General features: G+C 34.0%; 1 protein-coding gene across 2 annotated transcripts; it reads left to right on the top strand.

The window, feature by feature from the left end:
• LOC107608236 lies at nucleotides 5545–8390 on the top strand. Of its 2 annotated transcripts, none has more exons than XR_002351322.1 (5): nucleotides 5545–6068; nucleotides 6232–6320; nucleotides 6813–7049; nucleotides 7755–7990; nucleotides 8340–8390. XR_002351322.1 is itself a non-coding variant. In XM_021107578.1 (5 exons), exons 1-5 carry the CDS (start codon nucleotides 5764–5766, stop codon nucleotides 7348–7350), a joined length of 693 nt encoding a protein of 230 aa, XP_020963237.1. In that variant the 5' UTR covers nucleotides 5562–5763; the 3' UTR covers nucleotides 7351–7508. The 2 variants fall into 2 exon arrangements, 1 of the variants encoding a protein (XP_020963237.1); XM_021107578.1 differs by lacking the exons at nucleotides 7755–7990; nucleotides 8340–8390 and adding exons at nucleotides 7237–7283; nucleotides 7336–7508 and having other exon boundaries at nucleotides 5562–6068.

The raw sequence follows: 9853 nt of genomic DNA, 5'->3' as shown, positions 1-9853 counted from the left end.
GAATATCACTGCTATTGACAACCCTAATTTCAACCTCACTCCCATCAATTGATGCGAAATTTTGCAAAATCACAAATCGACAAATGCACCGAATCGTATCAAGTAATATCACGGGAGTGGGTTATCGTTTCCACAAAGATTAACGAACTAAGCACACAAGAGTTAATCGATTATTTTAATTAGACAATTGCAAATTAGGGTTTCAATAATATCAAATAGCAAAAACAGGACATTAAATAAAGGCAATTTATAAATTGTTGAGAAAATAGTATGAATAGAATGCTAAGGTTTCAGATATATTTAAAACTTCAAAAAATATGCTTTTCACTATCTATCTTGATCATGCATAGATGTATTTTACGGTGAATCCGGTTTTCCTTAACTTAACAAATCGTCAATTCCTTGATCAATCAATTATGATAAGACATAAAGCCTACGTACTGATTCATAAGCCACATAATTCTTAAGATTTAAACCCAATTGATTCAATGTCACTTGTCAAGCCAAGTTCAAAACTTTCAAAATTGAGAGAAGAGATTTTCAAGTCTAATTCTATTAAATAATCCTTTCCAAGATACACATAGAATTTAAAACAAATTCATAATTCAAAACTAGTTTCCTAAAAGGAAACTAAATCAAATCAAATCTCATTAAGTTTTCTCTTAGAGTTTTTCCTTTAAGATAAGCTCCCTTAATCTTCTCCACAATTGGCACATAATGCTTGACTTCATGAGTTTATGTTAAGCTTTAAATTACCCGCTTAAGTATTTGAAGAATTAGAGAATTTGGTGAGTGAATTAAGGCCTTTGGGAGTGACCCCACGCACCCCTTCATGCGTGCAATGCATGGCCTTTCTTTGGCATAGTTGGCTTCTATTTAATGTCCCAAGTGCAATGCACCATCCTCCATGTTGCACGCATGGCTCTATTTAGCATAATTGGCCTCTCTTTGATGCCCCAAGTGCAACACATGGAGTCCTACATTGCACGCATAGCTTCCCTTGGTGCAATTTCCCTCTGTTTGGTCTTCAAGTGTAATGCATGGAGTCCCACGTGCAACGCATGGCTTTTCTTTGCACCAATTGGTCTCTGTTTGATCTTCACATTGCATGCATAGCTCATTTGGTGATTTCTTATCAATGGAGCTCTCTGTTTGGTCCATAGAATTCTTTATTTGATTCTCCTTCTTATGTCTCTTCTTTATGATGATTCCTAACATATTCTTCCTCCTTGATCTTTGCTAATTTTCCTCCAAATTCTCCTATAACAAATAAATTCAAACTAACTCAAAGTAATGCTCATTAAATCATGAAATCATTACTTTTCTAACAAGAATCATTAGCTTATTGGATAAAATTCTAAAGAAAAAAGTACTAAAGATGCTGATGCATCACAACACCAAACTTAAGATCTTACTTGTCCCCAAACAAGAAAAAACTTTTGCATAAAGGAGTCTTCTAAATTTGAGTGGGTTGAAGAATTGCTTGATATTTCAGTGAGTGAAGTGATCAAGTGATAGTGGGGTGAACTCCAAAATGTGTGATCATGTATGAATTCCAGTGCTTGCTAGGCTTACAATTGAAAGTCTTAGAATTTAGAAATTCTATTCGAATGATATTATGGAGGTCTTTTCATAGATTTTCACCTTGAAGATAGCTTCCCCTTTTCTCTTATTGGGTGCTTTGCACCTTGTGCCTAGTTATGACTCGAAATATTTTGTCTCAAAGTTTGCTCGACACAGAAATACCACAAGCACTTGACTGGGAAACTCTTTGAGTTTGTGCTTCTTTTTATTTTTTCCAGTCAGTGGTGCTTAGAGCTTTTGGCTTCTCTTTTATGGGGTTATTTGCACTTGGCTTTAACTCTAAATGTTCTGTCTCAAGATTTTCTCGACACAGTCACACCACAAGCACTTAACTAGGAAATTTGGTTCTTTTTAATCTTTCTAGTCATTGGTGCTCAAAGCCTTGAGCCTTACTCTTTGCTTTTCTTACTGCTTTTTGGTTTTATTAATTTTTGAGATCCTCCATAATACTTTTTTAAATTTCATTCCATGTCTTAGAGCTTCCTATGCAAGCTTTCACAAACATATAACCTCATGATATAATCATATTATCAGAACCTCCACTTTTTTTCTTCAACTTTTTCTATTCAAGAACTCTTTGTTGCATGCTTAAAGATATTTGGTGCAAGAAATTTCAAAAGTAAGGTGGTATGAACTATGAATGAATCATGATTATTAGCTAATAACAAAAACAGATGCAAGATATAAGAAATAAGAACTCAAAGATAGAGTTACTTCCCTCTTCATCATCTTCTAGGTTATGTAGAGCATAGCTTCCAACGCCAAATTTAGAATGGTTGTTTGTCCTCAAGCAAAAAAAAAAAAACAATGGTGATAGAAATATGAATAATCATGATTATCTAGTAAAAGCAATTAAGTGATGCAAAAGCTTATTCAAATTAAACAAACAAAATTAAAAACAAACTGAAATTAAAGACAAAATAAAAGGTTACCAACGGTTGGGTTTCCTCCCAACAAGTGCTTCTTTAACGTCACTAGCTTGACGGTTGAGTCTTGCTAAGTTGGAGGTGGATGTTGGGAATAAGTAGTATAACCACAATTCAATCAATCATGTGTCAAATAATTTGTTATTGTTATTATATTAAAATGTTAATATAATAACGTCCTTGATTAAATTGTGGTTATACTACTTATTCCCAACAATTGGTTTTATTCATCTCAGTCATTATAATCATAGAGCTCAAACTCTTTACCGAGAGTTGACGGATTCCTTGTTGACTAATCATTAATTCTACAAGTATTTAAATCATACCCAATATCCATTCAACTAGCACCCTAGGGTATTAGGTGTCCGGAATCAAAGTATAATAAATACATTGTTAATTACTATGATAGTCGCAGGTCAAAGGAAACTCTATTACCATGTTCATCTTGAGAATATCCTATTGACAAATATGCGGTAATTATAACCATTAGGAATTCTCATAGTGAGTCAGTTCAATGGTCATATCTCTATATGCACCATCTATATATATATAATTTAATAAATGATATCTATTAATCTTCATCCAATGAAGACCATTATATATATATTGATCTTTCCGGATTATTAATGTCTTTTTTAATAATCCTATGACCAAGAACAATTTAGATTAAATTATAAAAGATTTATCTCTCAATATTATGATCACTATCACAATGATAAATCTCTAAATTTAATCAAGGACGTTATTATATTAACATTTTAATATAATAACAATAACAAATTATTTGACACATGATTGATTGAATTGTGGTTATACTACTTATTCCCAACAGTGGATCATAGTACTCCAATACCTCTCCTCTCACTGTGAATTTTCTCCCATTGTCTTCATCTATGAGTTCGATGTGTTCCAAAGAGAAGATCTTGTTTACTGTGTAAAGTTCATACTATTTGTTGGACTTGTCTGGCCATATCCATGGTGGAAAAGGCAATTGTATCACTTGTTGTCCAGGTGAGAAGTCACTTGTAGGGATCTTCTTGTTTCTCCATCCCCTGAGCACCTTCTTTTCTTCATGTGATAATGCACTTCGAACACCAAACTTAGGTTTGATGTCAGGGAGTTTTTAGTTAATTTTCACAAGGGAGGCTTGAGTTGTAAATTCTTGTTAGCTTCATCAGGGGGTTCTTGGAGGCTTGGATCAATTGATTCAACCTTCATACAATTTTCTTTCTCACTTGAATGGTACATGGTTTTGAAAATATGAAAAACTAAGTGCTCATCATGCACCCTGAACATTAATTCACCCTTTTTAACAATAATCAAGACTCTAAAGTAGCTAGAAAAGGTCTTCCTAAAATGATGGAGGCATTCTCATCTTCCTTCATGTCAAGAATAACAAAATCTTCTAGGAAGAAAAATTTTTCCACCTTAATCAAGACATTCTCAATTACCCCATGTGCATGCTTTATTGACTTGTCTGCCATTTATAGAACTATTCTTGTAGGCTTCATCTCTTGAATTTGTAGCTTCTTTATCACGAGAGAGACATCAAATTGATACTTGCTCTCAAGTTATACAAGGTTTTTTCAAAGAATATGTTTTCAATGGTGCATGGAATTTAGAAGCTCCTTGTATCCTTCATTTTTCTTGGCAAATTCTTTTGAAATATTGCACTAAATTTCTTGGTCATTACCACTATTTCATCCCCCTTTAAAGTCCTTTTTTTGGATAGCAACTCCTTCATAAATTTAGCATAAAGAGGCATTTATTCCAAAACTTCTATGAATAAAATCTTGATGTGTAGCTTCTTGAACACCTCCAAGAATGTGAAGCTTCGCTTCTCTTGGTTCTCCCCCTTGAACCTTTGAGGCTAGAAAATTTTGGTTGATAAGGAGTCACTGTTTCCTTTTTCTTTGGAGCTTCAATTGTTGGTGCATGAACAATTCCCTCCTTTTATTGCTTCTCTTCTTCCACGTGTTTCCTTTTATTGGATGTCACTGTTTGGTCTTCATTCTCTTTGCTAATCACCCTTCTACTCCTTAAGCTAATGGCCTTGCATTCTTCTTTTGGCTTGAAAATTGTGTCACTTGAAAAAATATTGGATGGCCTCTCTATGAGTTGCTTGCCAATTTGTCCTATTGGTACTTCCAAATTTCGAATGGATGTACCTTGATTTTAAAAGTTGGCTCTTGTCTCATCCATAAAAATTTGAGTTTGTTGCATGAATGTGGAGGTAGATTGGGCTATTATCACTACAAGAAAATGGAACATTTGTAACAAAAATTTTGTATCAAATTTAAAATTGTTACAAAAAAATTATTTTTTGTAATAATAATTAGTAATTGTTACAAAAGAATAATTTTTTGTAATAACATTACAAGTTGTTACAAAACATGCTAATATTTTGTAACAATCTAACTTTTGTTGTTACAAATTATGTTAGTTTTTGTAACGAACCTTTGTTTTGTTACGAAATATTATAATATTTTGTAACAAAAAACAAAGAAGTTGCAAAAATTTGTAATATTTTGTAACAAAATATCTTTTTGTTTCAAAAACTCTAATTGTTTTGTAACAAAAAATTAATTTGTCACAAATCAACATTATTTGTAATAAGTTATTTGTTTATCACAAAATGTAAATATATTTTATAACAATTTTTTTTTCAAAATGTTAAACACGCTAAAAAAATTTGTTTATATAATTTTTTATAAAAAAAAATAAATAAATAAATAAATAATAAATATTTTATATTTAGTTTTAAATTATTACTTTATTTTATTATTTTATTAATAATTTTACTCTAAACAAAACTTTAATTTGCACTCCCAAAACACTAAACCCTAACTTAATCCCAATCCTACTTAAACCTAATTTTCTACCCTAACCCTCTAACACACAAACAGCAGCCACACAGCGGCCACACCCCTCACTCACTCACCCACGGTCACACACTCACACTCAATACACACAAAAAGAAACCTAACAGCAATTAGAAAAGAAATAAAAGAAAGAAAGGGGAAGAGGGGAAGCACGAAGAGGGAGAAAGGGGAAGAGAGAAGAAAGGAGATCCGACGATGAGAGAGGGTCGCGCTGCTGCCACCGTCAGAACCGTGAGGAGAGGGAGTCGCGCCGTCAGCCACGTCGCCGTCCGTGAAGCCATCGCAGTCCGTGAAGCCATCGCTGCCAGCCGCGTCGTTACTGTCGTCGCCGGTTTTCACCACGCCTCGTCACCACCGCCGCGCCGTGCTCCATGCCGTCGCCGCCACTGTTTCGTCACAAGAGAAGGACGCACGAGGGAGGAAACAGAACCGCGAGGGAGCTCAGCCACGGAGAGAGGAGATGCGCGTCAGATCTGTCGCCGCGAGTCCGCCCATCGCCACACCACGTCGCCGACTGTGAAGCTGTCTCCGTCGCCGCTGCTGGAGGTCACCATCGGAGCCGCTGCTCCACTTCTGTCATTCTTCTTTTTACAGTGAGTTGCCCGCGCCTTGAACCGTGTTTCCTTTTTGTAGTTCCACCTTGTCCTAGGTTCCCAGCAGCAATGTCTGCAAATGAGTGAGTGTGTGTGTGTGTGTTTTTTTTCTCCTTATTTGTTCATTGGGTCAGACATGATACTAATTGGTTGTCTTTCTTTTGTTTGCCTAATTTAGTAGTTTTCACCATGGATAAGACCATTCTAATGGCCTAGTCAGTTAATACCATTGTTTGCTCTTTTCAGATTAGCATCAACACCAGCCATGTTCAATAGCACACTCACAAAGGATGAAGCATTCTTGTGTCCTGTTGATGGATCCATTATGATAATAGGTACATGATGAGGTTGTAGCTGAATGTCACTATTCTAACTGTAAGACATCATAGTTGTTTGAAAGCTTTAGATTTTGTTTGTAACATGCTCTTCAATGCAAAAGCCCTTTTGAGTTATCTGTAGAGATTGGTATTGCACATGCTTCTTCTTGTGAAACTATAATGAATCTTGGAGAATGTTAAAAGGAGGGTTCAAACAAAATCAGTTAGCCATGAAACCTGATATACTATGTCAAGGAACTACTATTTATGCCTTAACCCTTAGCTGCTAGACTGAGTGGTTTTCCTTACTAGCTTGTTATTGTATTGGTGGTCATGAATTGTTTTTACTATTTCCTGTTTGTTAATAATTAACATCCATGGGTTTTGACAGACACTTTTATGTTAGTTTAGTTTGGTTTTGGTAATTGAAAAATAATTTCTCATGGATAAAATGAAATTTTGAATGTTTAACTCACCAATTGTTTATGAAACATCTCTATATGTGAACAGCGAGTCATCTGCCCTTCAACCGGAATGGATTCAAATTTTTCACAAATGCTGGTGGACTTGGAAAGACTGATATCAAAGACGTATTAGAGCGAGCTGCTGATATATACAATCAATTTACAGCTGAAAGTTTAGCAAATTCTGAGAGAAAGGCTTCATCATCTATTAAGCAAGTTGATTACATGAATGTATATACATCTGACCTAGTAAAGGCAGTTCGCAAAGCAGCGGGAAGCATAGGTATGTCTTGATATTGGTATGATAATAAATAGTTGTTTGGTAAATGGAGTGGTTAATAATGGAGTTCTAATTGGGATACATTATGTGTTATTATTTTTATTGTAGCATTTACAGTTTTTCCTCTGTCGTTTTTTTTAATGTTCTGATCCTATTTGCTAATCTTTTATATTGCATTGTCTACTGATAGAGAAGCCATTGGGTGGTTTCCATATAGTTGTTGATGCAGGCAATGGGCCTAATGCTGAAGTGCAATGTGCATTTGACTCTTTCTCCAAACTTAATATTTGATGTTTCGTTTTGATAATTAATCAGAAAAAGGTTCTGGAACCACTCGGAGCATTTACTACCGGTAGTCAATTTTTGGAGCCTGATGGCATTTTCAATTTCTGTTGTTTCAATTATGTTTTATCAGAAAGTTGACAATTCTATGGTGCCTGATTATTTTACTCTAGTGCCTTATTATTTTGATTCTATTTTTTGCATTTTTTTGGTGATTTTGATACTTTTTGTTTTCTTAAATTTTTGTGTTTTTAGGTAACTACATCATCATTATTAACATAGAAATATTAATTCAATTTTGTTATTGATTTTGTGTTTTTTACAATGCATTGAATTAGGATAGTTTGTATTGTGGAGTTATAGAGAACCGCTTTAGAATTTAGTTTACATAGAGCCCTTTGAAAGTGATAGTCACTGTGATGCTAGGTTATGGCATAAAGGCTTAGAAATCTAAGTTAAGGATTTAAGTACAACTTCAAGAGGCAATGCAAGATTGTGAGGAGCTAACAAAGAAAATAGATGTGCTCAAAGAAAAACTTAAAAAGCAACAAACACGCCAAAAGGAAGAATAAGCTCGAGTGAAAGCTCAATTGGAAGCTCAACAAGCTGTTGTGAACTCTCTCATAGCGCGCTTTGACAATGAAACAAACTAGACCTTAAAGGTACTCCTAAAGTTGCTTATGGTTTTAATACATTTTCGTAGATGATTCCCATTTTATATTAGTATATTTTAATTTGTATATGGATCTATTTATCACATTTTACTTGTGTCATGGTTGAAAAATGACAAATGTCCTATTATTTGGTTTGATAAATTTGGTTGGGTATGGCTGAGACATAAGTTGTGAATTGGTTGTGTTTGTTGGAACCGTGGACGGTGGAAATATCCAAGTTTTAGGGGAGGTTTTGCCGAAATTTTTCTAAACATTTTAGATAAAACTTAGTGAAAAAATTATAATTAGTGTTATATCTTGTTTCTAACTTTTTTGTTTTGGTTTTTCTTATTTACAGGAGTGCTGAAATGGTGACCATATGCTACCTTGAGGGCTCAAGAATGTTTTGATGCATAGAGACACTAATCTACGTTAGAACTTTTATGTTTTGGTTGAACTTTTATGTTAGAACTTTTATGTTTTGATTGAACTAATCAATGTACTCACTAGCTAATGTTATTTTGTTTCAAGACAATTTTAGCTAAAAGGATCTTGTTTGACTTATGTATATTTTTGCATATTATATACATGTAAACTTGCTTATTAAAATCGTTAATATATTAGTTAATTTAAAAAATAATTTAATAAATTATGCATGTAATTTGTAATAAAAAAAAGTTGTGACAAAATAATTAATTTGCTTTCGTAACGAAAGAAAAAAAATGTTACAAAATAATGTTACATTTTGTAACAAAATTTTTTGATAGAAAAAAATTGACTGTCACGAAAAATACCTTCAAGATCAAAATTTGTTACCACTTTTGTAACGGTTTCTGGTTTTTTGTATCAGAAAAAATTGTTACAAAATATGGTATTGAATTGTAACAGTTTCATTTTTCGTTACAAAAACTTTTTGTAACGGGACTTACTGCAATGGACCCTTTTTTTGTTACAAAAAACTTTTGTTTCAAAATTTTGACGTTTTGTAACAATATTTTTTGTTACAAATGCGCCTTTTTCTTGTAGTGTATGGTAGTGGCTTGAGATAGGTTTTTAATGGTGGTTTTAAGGGAAAAAAATTAGTTTCTAGAGCAGAGAATTTGGTTTCAAGAGAAGAAAGTCTTTGGTGAATTTGTTGTTGTATTGGCTAGGATTGTTGTGGTGAGGTGAAGTGAATTTGTTTGTCTTAATTGCCCCAACTAAAATTGTGGTGGTTCTTCCATCTGAGATTATAAGTTGTTGAGAAGGGGTCACTGGATGGTGGCTTTTGAAAATTTTTCATGTAATTTACTTGCTCCTCCTTGAACAACTCACATTCTTCCTCCTTGTGAGCTCTTCCACACAAGTTACAACTCACTTGTATAGCTATTGTTGAGACTTGTGTGTGTCCCATTTGCTGTGTGAGTGAGAAAATTTGTTGACATATTACTTTTGGAACATGCCAAAATAATATCCAGAGTGTCTATTTCCATCACTCCTCTCTTTATGGTTCTTTTAGAGGAATACAAGTATTAATTATGGCCACAATCTCAATAAATTCCAAAGCATCTTTAGTGACCTTCATATGCATGGATCCTCCAGCTGAGTAATCCAATAAAATTCTAGAAGCAGGAGTGAGTCCATCATAGAAGATTTAGAGTTGTACCCAATCAGCAAACATATTTTAAGGGTACTTTCTCGACATTTCTTTGTACCTTTTCCAAGCTTCATAGAGAGATTCTCCATCTTTCTGAGTGAAAGTCTAGATATCATGTCTCAGCTTTGCCAACCTATGTGGTGGAAAGAATTTGGTTAAGAACTTATTGATCAAATCATCCCATGTTGCAATGCTCTCCTTCGATTGAGTTTCAAGCCACTGCTTGGCTTGGTCCC

The sequence above is a fragment of the Arachis ipaensis genome, chromosome B07, assembly GCF_000816755.2.
Source record: "Arachis ipaensis cultivar K30076 chromosome B07, Araip1.1, whole genome shotgun sequence".
NCBI classification, from domain to species: Eukaryota; Viridiplantae; Streptophyta; class Magnoliopsida; order Fabales; family Fabaceae; genus Arachis; species Arachis ipaensis.
This window is presented reverse-complemented; position numbering and strand designations above follow the sequence as displayed.